This window comes from Trichosurus vulpecula, chromosome 8 (assembly GCF_011100635.1).
Source record: "Trichosurus vulpecula isolate mTriVul1 chromosome 8, mTriVul1.pri, whole genome shotgun sequence".
In the NCBI taxonomy this organism is placed as follows: domain Eukaryota; kingdom Metazoa; phylum Chordata; class Mammalia; order Diprotodontia; family Phalangeridae; genus Trichosurus; species Trichosurus vulpecula.
In genome coordinates, this window is record NC_050580.1 from 161,771,476 (window position 1) to 161,785,070 (window position 13,595).

Below are 13,595 nucleotides of genomic sequence, written 5' to 3' on the forward strand. Positions count from 1 at the left end.
TAGGGAAATAGAAAATAGATTTCTGTTCATTCAAAAATAAAACCTTAATTAAAAAATCCTTAACAGAAAATAATAATAAATCATAAGATCTCAGAACTGAAAGGGACCTTAGAGGTCATCTAGTCCAACATCCTCATTTTATAGAGGAGGAGGCTGAGGCCTAGAGAGATTTAGCAACTTGCCCATGGTCAAGAGCCAGGATTTGAACCCAGCACTTTTGGCTCTAAATTCAGTGTTGAATGATAGCTCACATTTCTATAGTACTTCCAAGTCTTAGTCTAGGGTTTTTTCTCCACAAGTAAATTCATAACTATGCTGATTTTAATTATTACATTTAATTCCTTAGAAAGCTACGGCACTTAAAATAATTTATAACACATGTACTTACCCTGAAGTATAAATACGTATAAACTTTTGCTAAATGTACATATTTTCATTGTTTCTCATATTTTCTCCTGACTGTCCTTCAAATGTTTTTTAAAAGAATAGCAAAAACTAATCAATAATTTCAGATAATTTAGTGCAAAAGATTTTAGAGTACATAAAATACCAAACTGTTAATTCTGATCTTTAATCAAAAGAATGCAAGTAGAGGTTGACCAAAAATGGCCATCAAAGACAGGCCAGCCAAGCCCATGCAATTGTCTATTATTGTATTCTTATTAAAACTGGCTACAGATGAAGCTTTTTAGTGGAACAGTAGCAAACATGTCAACTAGAAGATTAAGCCTTTAATTAAATAGGTTTATTGCCCAGAGTTACACATGAGAACCACTGTTTTTCAATAAATCCTTCAATCCTAGTAAACTGCTGAGCTTTGAATCCCTCCTGAGTAATTAATATAGCTTTTATCTTTCATGTCTTAGTATGGGTTTTACCCAGAGAGAGATAAATGCCCTTATGCAAGTTTATCCTTTGTTTAATATACATGGTTTCCCATGAGCCAAAACAGAAGTAAGAAAGGAACTAAAAGCAAGGTTTTAGGCTGGTCGCTGATCATTCTGCAAAGGACTAGATACATCGTATTAATAACAGCAATATAGTGCTTTAAAGTTTACAGAGTGCTTTACAAACATTATCTCATGTCAGCCCCACATCGACCCTAAGAGATAGGTACTGGTATTATTCCCATTTTACAGATGAGGAAACTGAGGCGGGTAGCAGTCATGTGACTTGCCCAGGGTCACAAAGTATCTGAGGCTGGATTTCAAGTCAGGTCTTTCTGACTCTAGGTCTAGCACTTCTTGACTTTAGGTCCAGCCACCTAAATACTTTGTGAATATTACACTAACCATTCTATTGTACTTCAGAGAAGCAAACAACCTCCTCCCCCCTTTAAGTTATTTATTTTTTTAAATATGTTGCTGTACATCCTCATCCCATCCCCAATCATTTATTTAATGTCTCTCATAATCAAATTCAGATGATTTTGAGATTATACCTGGTTCAGGATTTTTAAAATTGGGAGTGGATAACCAAGAGTTGATTGTATATGTCTTCTAACCTAATACATAATGTCATGATCTTCTGCAAGAGCTCCCAAATCTGCCCTTCATTTTTCATAAACCTCATGAAATTGACATATAAGTTTACATGCCCAAAATTGAGTGAGTGGGGAAGAAAAGATTAAAAATAAAAAACTATTTGTGAAATTTATAAGGAGGAAGGAAGAGATATTTTAACATGTTTCATACAACTTTGCCTTAGAAGGTATATTAATTATGCTGGTTCTTAAAATGAGGGTCAAGTTAGAGACAAGGAAAACCTAACTCTTCAGCGGTGACTTGACTCAAAAAAAGGTTTAAAAAACTATGGTACCAACTTGGCTCTAAAGAAAAGACCTAAGAATATATCTCCCACCTTTTGTACAGGGTGTGTGTGTGTGCGTGTGTGTGTGTGTGTGTGTATTAGATTTATTTGAGGTATTGGTTAATTTTGCTAAACTTTTTTTTCTTCTTTTTTCTTCTGTGTTATAAGGGACAGTTCACTGAGAATGGGAGAGAAAGATATAGTGGGGAAACAAAGGTGGTATGAACCGGAAGATGTCCATACCTTAATCAAAAAAAAAAAAAAACAACAGGGAAAATACAACACAAAATTCTACTTCCTTAGCAACCACAACAATAAAAAACCCCTAGGCTTAGGTCTAAGGATCAACACAGCAATTTTGAATAATTCAGAAAATAGGCTGCAAATAAAATCAATCTTGAGTCTAACCAGTTTCTTCTCATGTTAATGCTTACTGAACTGTAAGGTAAATCATTTTGGTTATTGAAATACGTGTTGAATCTTCATGTTAAAATAATTAATGGGAAGTGAAATAAAATATAGCTTTTTAAAAACTCTTCTGCAAATAAAGTAGCATGAATTAAGTCAATATGAGATTAAAACTAAAAGTTTTCCTGCATTTTTAGCAGTATATGTTAATTTAAAAGCTGCACATGATGGTAATACCAAATTTCATAGTTAACTTTTCAATCTTTTCAGCATTTCCATTTTTAATCTCATACACGTGATTTTGGTTGTTAGCTATTTCAACTGCATGAATTAAGAGAACAAAGGAGAGCAACAACTTATTATATTTTGCCTACCCAGTTAAGTTTCATCTGCCAAATTCCTCATGCTATTGATTTCAATTTTCATTGCTTTTCTAAAGCTAGACTTATAAAAGTTGCGTTCTTTTACTTTTTAAAGTGGTTGAGCCCTAGGATGGCTGGCAGATGATGATCATCCTAACTAACCAGGGATTTGTCTTCAACTTCTAAGGCTTTGTAAAAAATGTAGCCAACAAACAAGTACCTCTCCATGGCATATTTTAACTAAGTATTTTATCATGCTAATATAAATTATCGACTTCCAAATGAAGGCATTTTCATTTATTGGCACATAGAGCAAAAATATAAACTTTCTATAAAATCCTCAGACTAGTTTCAGAGCTTGGAAGTCTGGAGTTTCTCATCTTAATGAAGTTAGCAGAAACTTTCTCTTTGTAACCCGATTCCCCTTGCAAATGGCCCTCTTACATTTTCTGGAGAATATAACTTTCACAGTCCTTACAATCCCTTTTTAACCCTTGCTCACTCTCTGCTCCAAAGTCCTCGCTTTAATCTGCAGAGCTGCATTCAAATGGCTCTGTCCACATACACAACAGGTGTACAAACAGTCCTTTGTCTGAGTCAGGGGCCCTGGGGCCAGCCAGATAGGATGGAGTTTTAATTGTTCATCTTGTTAGCATACAGCTGACAAGCTGCTATTGGGAGAGGAGCTGGGGAGGGTGAACTGCTCCCCCTGCCATCCTCCGAATTTCAATAATCATGGAGGTCCTCACTTCAGAATAAAAGCTCTATCCCAGAAAATGACATCATCTTGCATTCGAAATTCCCCTTCCCCTTTCCTCCCCACCCCCATCCACTGCCATACTTTTGCTGGAGCACTCACAGAGGGACTTGTTTTCATTTAATTTGACCAATGGCTTTAGTACCCACAATGGAAAATGTTAAATCTAATTAGCTGATGAATAAGAGGATGGCGGATTAGGGTAGAAACCCAAAAGTACTGTGTGAATCCCCTTCTGATTCTGAATCCCATGCAGCCCATTTGTACAAATTATACCATACACTGAATACTGATTTCAATTAATTAGTATTAATCCATATATTGATTAAAGAATAGTTTGCCTTGTTCACTTTGAAGCTATTCTGCTTTGAAGAGGGTTTTATTTTTTGTGTTTTTTTTTGGTTAGGACTCATCTACAATCTGTTGATTACTATGAATACATAACTCCTACCTTAAAAATCAGTTTAACAGTGTTTTCTTAGCAATTATCTTGGCAGCAACATAAAATTGTTCTCACATAATAAGATGGTTTTAAGTTACAAAACTGTTAAAAACTTTTTTAAAAGTAGGAACAAACTTTTAAAATCATTTAAAAATTATATAAGCTTAATGAAAACAAATCACAAACAATTCTTCTGCTTACAGAAATTGCCTAGGAAAAATAAACTCGTAGAGGAAGCTGCATAAACTGTGTGGACAGAATTTCCACGGTACAGGAAGATAATCTGCATTTCTAAAAGACTATTCTATGGATAGGGAGTAAAAATTGCTTTCAGTTTTTTTTTCCCATAAGAGATAATATATTTGAGACTTACACAGTGTATCTTGTTTAAAAATGTTTACCCACACTGACCCTTAAGCAACTTGATCTAAAGTCACTTAGCATTAAGAAAAAGGCAGTTTTCTAACAGATTTAGATCAATTGGCTTTGGCTTGCATTTTTCAATGACTGAGTGAGGTACCTTTAAATAATAAGAGATAATGTGGGACTATTTACTTCTATGTGGGAATATTGTGTTTCTGTCCATTGCTCTAAGGGAAACAAAGCTAAGTAAAAAGCAAAAGAGAACCCACAGGAAGGAGTATGAGTGAAATTCCCCCTAGTACAGTGAACAATGAAGGCAAAAAAGAACTCAAGGATGAGATGTTATCCAGTATAATTAACAAGCATTTAAAAAAAAGAATATGGAAGAAAATAAGAACTAAGCTCCTACAAACATAAACGCTCTTAATCTCCTGGACGCCAGCTTGAAAATGAAATCACACTCCTGATGGGGAAAAAATGACAGATGTCAGAGGACTTCATGTTAAAGACATAGTAGTAGTCTATCTTTAAAGAAAGACTTGAATCAAGGTACCAAGGCAGCAAGCACATGTGGCAGGCAAACACCTAATACTTCTGGGGCCTCTGGAATGGCCTAGATCAAATAAGGTTATTACTAATCTCCAGTTTTACCTTTAACCCCAAACTTCCTTTTCAGCCGCTCATTTTAAGTCTTTATCATTAAAATAAATAAGCAAGAAAAAAGGAACCCAAACACGCTAATTTATTTCAGTGTGTTCCCAAAGCACTTTTTTTGGGGCCAATTTAAAGCTTTAAATGCTATATTAAACACAATAGTCTTTCAATGCCAAATACTAATTTGATAAGTCTTGGATTTTTATAACATTTTCCTGAAGCAAATATTGTGAAACACAAGACTATAAAATTCCAAAGGAGAAAGGAAATGAAGTAAACTGGGATTTTAAAACCTGGCTCAAAAATTGAGCAAATATTAAAAATTAAACCATGACTGGTTACACTAATCATCTAAAAAGGAGTTGAAATTACTCATTTCCTAGTTTCTTTTTCCAAAAGCATCATCTTTCCGGGAAATTTAATTTTTGTTTGTGTGTTAAGTGAATAAAACATCTCAGATTAAAACTCTTCAGCAGATGAAGCTTCATTTATTGCTAGACTATAATGCCCGAGAATCTTGCTTAGAAACGTAGCAAAAAAGTTCAAGTATTCTGATGCTAACCTACTTAAATATATTTGTGAATGACTGAAAGATCTCCTGTTTTAGATACCAAACAATGATTTCCCCAAACAGCATTTCCAGATACCAAGAATATTTGCTTTAGTTGATCATATGGAAGAGACCTTAGGGATCATAAGATGCAGAACTGGAAGAGACCTCAGAAATCATCTAATCCAGCCCTAACGTTTCTCAAAGGAGGAAAGTGAGGCCCAGACAGAGGCAAAGAGTCTCTCAGTCACATAAATAGTAAACAGCAGAGCTGAGATCTGAACACAAATTCCGACTAGACATCCCGCCTTCTCTCTGTTGCTCTACATGATCCCTTCATTCTGCATGTAGGGAGACTTGAGGTCTAGGGAACTGAAGTGACTACAGCCTTGGTCCTCTCACTCCAAATCCAGTACTATTACCACTATACACTATACAAGTTAATAGAACTGTAAAGCAGCTATTTCTACGACCATCGAAACAATCCCTCGTCCAGGTGACTACAAAGAATTTGATTCAACAGATAACCTTGTATAACAAACAAGTTCCTGTACACATAAAAATATCGCTCTACAATAAAAACGTAAGAAATAATTTAAGTTGGAGATGACAAGCTCTTTATAGTTCTTTTGTAATGACATCAAGTATCATTTAATTCCATTCCCCTATCATTTCAGCCTACCCCAACTAAAGCCACTTACACCTTCAAACTACCCATCAAAACAAAGGCGACAAAAGGATTCTGGAAGAAGTAAGTGATAGGGATAATGTGTGTTTAATACCTCTGCCTTTCCCAAAAATGGGTTTGAAGCACTTCACTTACTTGTTAATTCATTAGCAAGATGCTAGGAGTCAGTTTTATATCAGCTTTAGGTTATGGAAGATGTAGAAATTACGGTGAATGAGATTTCCAAAAATATATTCATTTGAGCAAAACTCCAGCAACAGCAAAGAATGATTTAGAGGTTCTGTGACATTGTACAAATGGTATTTTAACTGAATCAAAATGACTCTACTTGATTTAGAAAATAAATGAATGAAATAATGAAAAACAAATGTTCCTTAAGAAGCTTCTTGCACAGGCTCTATCATGAAAACAAACTGTTAGTAAATTGAGGCTGCACTGTAATAGCTCTTATTTAACATCCTTTTTTTGTACTATTGGGGGGAAAAACAAAATGACTCCTCCTTCTCTCTCACCTATTCTGAGAAATTAGAAACAGAAAACTTGAATGTGAGACAAGTCAGGGTCCAGCTGATAATGAAGACTAATTCCAGAACACAGAATTAACACTTTACTTATTCCCAACACAGTTGTAGTGTTTGGAAGTTGGAGGACGGAAACAACCAAACCAGGAAGGCTACTTTTGAGGATGGCTGGCAGTGGTTATGGTGATACACTCCAAACATTAAACACACACATACACACAGACACTGCTCCAAACATTTGGAAAGAGTTTATTCCATATGGGTGGGTACCAAGTGTGTATGCAAAGTGCAGGATTCCCAGCTGTGCTGACGGAAGTCCTCTATCACGGATGAGAGAGCGCCAAGGCAGCAGTCTTCCTAGCCTCGAGATCTTTCCCAGAAGCATGCCTCAGCCTGCTCTCAGAGAACATCAGGCAGAATTTCATCTTTATTTCAATCTAGTCCTTTTTCAGTTGAGACTGTGCACCAAAAAGATTATGAAGTAAATTTCCCTGTTTGGGGCCTCGAGTCACGGACACTACCTGGATGTTGTCAATTTTTTTCATCTTGGAGCTTTGATCTCTTTGGTGAAAGCCAGGCAATGAAAACTTCTAAGACAGGACCTTCAGGAGGTGGTATGGTTTGAGTCCCAGTAGAGTAACACAAAAGTTAGTTCACTTATTTTCCCTATCCTTCTGTCTTCTAAGAATTATACTCAGTGGCATAAGAACTGAACTCTTCTGAATTGCTTCCAACCATTGCAGAGCCTGTAGGTTCTTTTGTCTTGCTGCTGTTCCATAGTCTAATCCTGGCTCACTTCAGGTTTTAGAAGTCCACTGACTGTTCAAGATGACTTGGAAGTTACTCTTTTTACCAAGAACTTTTAGTGTTACAGAATAGCTAATGAGAATTTCTGGAGGATGTAACAGGTTCTTCAAAGGGTTCTTGGGTATTGGGATCTTTGAGAAATTCTTTTTCCTGTTAAAGCATGTCTACCTGATCAGGGAGAGATGATAATTCAAAGATATAAAGATAGTGGACAAGAGGCACCTCAGCAACAAGTCAGGAGGGAGGAACCTGAGTTGTAGAAACACTCCTAGATTCAAAATGTAAATAACAGCGAAGTCAAAATAGAAACAGTAAACTTGCAATTTAAGCTGAGATGGAGGAGAGAAAGGAGTGATTAAGAGGTCAAGAACATAAGAGATGCAAAGACCCCATTGATATATTGGCACAAGGTCTGATGGAGACTCAGTCTCATCATTTCTGTATAATGCATTTTCTTCTCGTCTATCTTCCAAGGGAAGAAGCAATAGTTTCCCATTATAATCATCAATTGGCATTCTTTATGTCTGATTACCAATGTCAGCATATAGCTCCCTGAAAGAATGCTTAAATAGCATTCCCAAATGGTAGTATCAACAACACATTTTTTAACAGCACCAAACTATTCTTCTGGAGATTTTTTTTTTTTGCAAACCTGATTCACTTTTAAAAATGGGTACAAAGTTATGGCTATGCTGCTGAAAATGCTGTTCGTAGGAAACCTAGCAGCCTTGTTTGATGTTTACTACAGTGGCTCTGAAAGGAATATAAATGGATATCTTACATGTGAATGTGAAAATCTGGAACCAATCCTATTTTACAGAACACAAGCCTTCAGCAATTGGGGCACCTAATTATTTTGATGATAGGTGAGTTTTAGCCTTGATCACATGGCTTGCAGCTAGGAATCTGTTTTATAAGCGAGTATTTCACAGCATGCAATGAACCTTAAAAACCATGCCATAAACATGCAAACACATGGCAACAGTTAAATAAGCAGGTTCAAAAAGAGCTTCTTTTCTTTAAAAAATATTTTGGAGAAAGAGTAATGTAAGACATTGAGCATATATTTTTGATGTGCACAGCCTATAATCCCACTTTTTTTCCCCTCAGAACAGTTCCCATGTTTTTGAAAAGATGGATTGAATTATTTTATTCTTCTTGGGGATTAATTTAAAATTGTTTCCTCTCCATTGTTACTTACACTACAGCTGTGTTCAACCCACCTCCCCGTTCACCCCGCCCCCATTTTTTTTTCATTTGGAAAAAAAAGTTTAAATTTGGGCCTGCACAAACGAGGGTTTCACATTCCAGCCGCTTTCTTCCAGGCTTCAGCCAGCATCTGCTATTGAAGACTAGTTCCAAATTACAATAAACAGCTTTTCCAGACCAGAACACTTGAAATTCAGTCTTTCTTGAATGCTTTTCCTATTCAGACTCCCTATCCGCTATTTCAAGGAGAAAAACTATTCTGCCAATTATTACACATCTGGAAAAAATGCATGTATAAGCTAAAATGCTCTCTGCAGAAACTCTCTGCTTTCTGCACATGGTCACAGCAGGATTTTATGGGCCAATGACCAAGCCAAAGTCTATAAAGTTGCCCTTCAACCCACTCCTCAACTACCTTTCAAAAAGGAAAAGGGGGAAAAATCTCTCCAATTGGATACCAACTGATGGTCAATAACTGCACCTGCTACTTTTCCTTAACCTTTGGTAAAAGTATGGAGAAAAATGTTCATTATGTAAAAGCTTGAGTTACCAGAAATGCCCTTAAATTTAAGTGCGTCACAAGGCTCTACTGTATCGCTACCATCATGGAAGATGCTGAGCATTCTGCGCTACGGAGACAGTTACCATTGATGCTGATCTACTGCTTGTGACGAGGCTTGATCCTCCGTAGTTTGAATTGAGGCTTCCAAGTGATGCATTATGGGATGGTCCCAATAAACTATGTATATCTCCATGGCCAGCAGGAAGGCTGGTAGAAGGTCCCACAGCATGATTCCGTAGCACGTGGATAGCATCATCCAGTCTGTCTAAGCGATCCTCCATTCGAGACTGCTGTGGAGATTGAAAAGGAACATGGAGGTCACTGTTGGTCCATCTGTGAGATTCATTATGCCACTATGTTTTCTACTTTGGGATACATGGAAAACAGCAAGTGAAATGCATTATCAGGGTGGCTTCAAAAGCAGCTACTGGCAAAAAGAAAGGCTATCTGGAGATGATGTTAAATGAATGCCACATCAGGAACAGTGGCTTCTCAAAATGAATCTACTGTAAGGTTAATGCTTTCAGTACTATGACAGATAGATCACAGATTGCTGTATCAGATACTTAATGATAGTCTTACTGATAAAAGAAAGAGTGCGGGGGGGGGGGGAGAAGGGATTAACTTCTAAAATGAGGCTGAACCTTTGGAAAGGTGGTAATTTGGGGAAGAAGCACAAGCAGAGGATCCCCAAATCAACCAAGGTTTACTTGATTAGTTGGAAATGAATAATGCGTACATAGCTCACATTGTACGCACGTCCAAGCTTGGGTGTTTGACAAACCAGAGGAAACAAACGCATTCGTGTGTCTGTATATAGATTTACACATTAGAAAACTCAAAATCAAAAGCATATGTCAGTAGGTCCCACTTAAAAAAAATCATTCTCTTCAACATAAAAGAAAAAGAAGCCTACTCTTGTAATTCTATAGAAAATGCAATGGCAAAATGTTTGAGGTTAAAGGACTTTATAATTTGTACTAATTGAAGATTTAAAGTGGTATCGGTGAGTGGAATTAACTGTAACACAAAAAGGCACCATCTAAAGAGAAATAGTACCTCACAGACATCCTTTAAGAAGGACATTGCATCTTGCAAATGCTCGTGAAGTTGCTGCTCAACTCGATTTTTCTGGCAAAGTCAAGACAGAACAGGAAGCAAAGCACAGGTTAAGATTAATTCCAAAAAGAGATGAGGAAATAGCTGATGTGCGTGTCAGCATAAAATGTTAGTTAAGTTAATATAGAGATCTGCTTGTATTAAGGTATGAGGAGGCTAAATGCTTAATTCTGAGTTATAAGGTTAGCGTTGTAAATTGTCCATATTGTTTACATTTGACTACAAAATGTGGGAAAAGAAGAAAATTTTCGTTTGATTAAAAAATTCTGTTAGTCACAGAAAAAAGAAATTTTATATTTGGAAACTAGAAATATCAACAGATACCCAACGCCTAGCTTAATATTCCATTAGATGTTTCTTTTTCTAATCCTATACAATGAATATAAACAAAAAACAAATGTTAGCAACCTACCACCAGCTCTACACATTCAGCGCATACAAGAATAATTCTGAATTCTCTGTTGCTTTATCTTTTACTTGTAACATAAATATATTACATATTCTTTCCTGGGAAGGGTGCAAGAAAATGTTCCCTATGACAAAAAGTTAACATCACATAGGAAACATTTATAGATATTGATATGTGAATGGGAAAGCAATGCACAAAGCACATGGTTTCCTAACATGTAAAAACATATTAAAAAAACCCAGCAGGATTCAAAATTGTGGATTGTTCTTTGTTGCATCCCCTTCTCTTTTTTGTAGACATGGAAGTGCACACAGGACTCAGCCCTGGGTTTGTCAAAGATATGGGAATCTCATAACAGTATTTTAACACCAGATGTCTTAAGCCCAGAAGCCTGATGTCCAAAGAACAGATGGCAAAAGACACACCCAACGTGTCTTATGTTGGTTAACTGAATTAGACCATTTGTTAGCAAAGAATTCACTTGTAATGCTACCCTACTGTTTTCTTCATTGATATGTAAGGTCTATACTAACTAAAATGAACTCCAAACTTTTAGATAAAAGTGATGTGTGGTTTTTTTAAGTGGCTCTTACCAGTGAGTGGAGAGAATTTTCATAGTTTGGAGATGAGGGGGGTTGGCCTCCAGGTCTTGACCACTGGCTAGCACCTGTTTAAAGAAAAAACAGAAACAAATAAAAAATCCCCAAAACACCAAGTTAACTCAGAGATCTTTATGATGCACTGAACAGAAATAAGGATATATTACTAAGCTCAATAAATATTAATAAAGTACTGTGAAAAGTTGAGTTATTTAAGGCTTTAAAAAGTGGTAGATGTTTTGCATTGTGCTGGTTGTTGACAGATTTAAAATATTTTACCCAAAAGGACATTAGCAGATTTTTTAAAAATATCATTGCAAAAATTCAACTCTCTGCTAAGTGGTAATTTGTTTTCCACCTCTAGCAAAATGAAAGAAAAATGAAGGACTGAAAAAAAGGAGAAAGAAATTACAAAACCATAGGGAAAACAGTGAAAGATACATATATAGAGAGAAGTAAACAAAAATGAAAGAAAAAAAAGAACTGAAAAGAAGGAATATATTATTCATATCTTTGGGATATTGCCAGATTTTAAAGCCTTTGGCTAATCCCAATATCTCATTATAATAAAAACACACTGTTCTAAAATCCTTACAAACTTACTGCAATTCTGATTTAGAAAATATATTATATATAGCAAATAAAAAAGGCACTTAACTAAATTTCTCTTTTGAAAAGATCTACAAGGGCAAAACCAATTATACTAATAATCTGAGATTACAATTAAAGAGTTTAGTATGCCTAATTTATTCATTTTAAAATAACTGTTCCAACTACAACCTTGCTACAGGTTAATCTAGTCATGTTTAGGAAAGCAAAAGATAAATAGAATACTACCATATATTTGTTATCTCAGATATATTAAGGTAAATTAGAAGACCCTGTATTTCATTTCAGCTGAAGAAAACATTCATGGGGTGGATAGCAAAGTGGCCATTATATTCACATCATCCATATATTTATTGAAAGTTGAAAGAAGAGAGATATTCCTAAAGACCAGGTAACATTTCATAATTAATTATGTGTATGCTTAGGAGATGAGTACAGAAATTTTAAAAATAAAACTTGAGGTAAGACATAACATGTATTTTTCTTTATCAATTAACAAAGTATCTCTTAAAAACAGAACACAGACATAAACTCTTTCTGTGTCCGTTTAAGCTTTCCTATTTGACTTACAAACATAGTCATAAAGCAATTGCAGTAATGAATTATGGACACGCAATCCCAAACAGCTCATTAAAGGAAAGGCCTATGGGCTTATGTTTAAAGTAACAACGAGAGCTTTGCAGCCAGAAAACCGAGATGAAATTTAATGACATGATTTCAAGTAGCTGCTCTCTAAAATAAGAGATTAATTTAAGAGAATCATTAAAAAAAAATCTTCCTGCAATCTGATCTGGTAACGGAGGCTCTAAGATTGCATACAAACAGTGCTCAATAATGATCTACTGTGATTCCTTGCAATGTATACATGGCATCATTGTCAGGGAGCAGAAGGAGTCCCCAGTGCTGGCTTGCCTCTTTAAAGCTCTGTGATGCTGATCATCCTTCTCCTCCTCTCACCTTGGGGTTCCTCATCTGTAAAACGAGGGGGCTGGACTAGATGATTCCTAAGGTCCCTTGTAGCTCTAGGAACTGTGACTAACAATCCTAGCTTATATTAATACAGCTTTTGAAGATCTGCAGGGCATTTTCCATACCTTATTTCCCAACAGCCCAGTGCAATAGATAATGCAAGACTATTCTCCCTATTTATTCTAGATAAGGAAATGGAGCTTCAAACAAGAGACCTACTTAACACAGCTAATGAGCGGTAGATCTGGGGCCAGAGTCAAAGTCTAGTGCTCATTCTGTTATATCCCACCACCTTTCCATTGGCTTTCAAGGAACGGAATTAAGAAGTTCTGTTTAATCCAACCTAAGGCAGACACCATAACTGCAGGCCTCTCAGACATCTTTTGCTTGTAGGACTGTGTGAGGTAGGCGTGGGAGGTGTGGGGCTAAACTTTCTAAATCTTTTCCTTCCACTTTTGCAATTATTCTTATTCTCGTATGTCTCTGCCCCCACCCCCACCCCCCTGACAATCTGTTCTTTGGATGAACTTTGAGTTCTGAAATTTTAATTTACTTACATGAAATTTTAACTAAACACACGAAGTTAAAACATCTCAAAATTATTAGCAACAGTTTCTGAGGCCAAACAAGTCTCAGGGGTGTGTCTTTGTTACTCTTTGTCTCCAAGTGTCACAGGGTGAAGAAGTGGTTTATTCAGATAAAATGATTGTCAGATTCAGAGTCCAACAAGGCCCTGAGCGAACCGAATGCTAGTGTAA

General features: G+C 36.2%; 1 protein-coding gene across 6 annotated transcripts in view; it reads right to left on the reverse strand.

Moving 5' to 3' along the window:
* TCF12 (transcription factor 12) overlaps positions 1-13,595 on the reverse strand; it is a 424,142-nt gene that overhangs the window by 13,793 nt on the left and 396,754 nt on the right. For 3 of the 6 annotated variants that reach the window (XM_036737189.1, XM_036737192.1, XM_036737194.1), the window contains 3 exons: positions 11,254-11,327; positions 10,192-10,263; positions 9,216-9,422 (listed from right to left, as the gene is read on the reverse strand). In XM_036737189.1, the coding sequence (XP_036593084.1) occupies positions 9,216-9,422; positions 10,192-10,263; positions 11,254-11,327 (353 nt within the window). The remainder of the gene's footprint in view (positions 1-9,215; positions 9,423-10,191; positions 10,264-11,253; positions 11,328-13,595) is intronic. The other 3 variants (XM_036737190.1, XM_036737193.1, XM_036737191.1) reach the window with 2 other exon arrangements.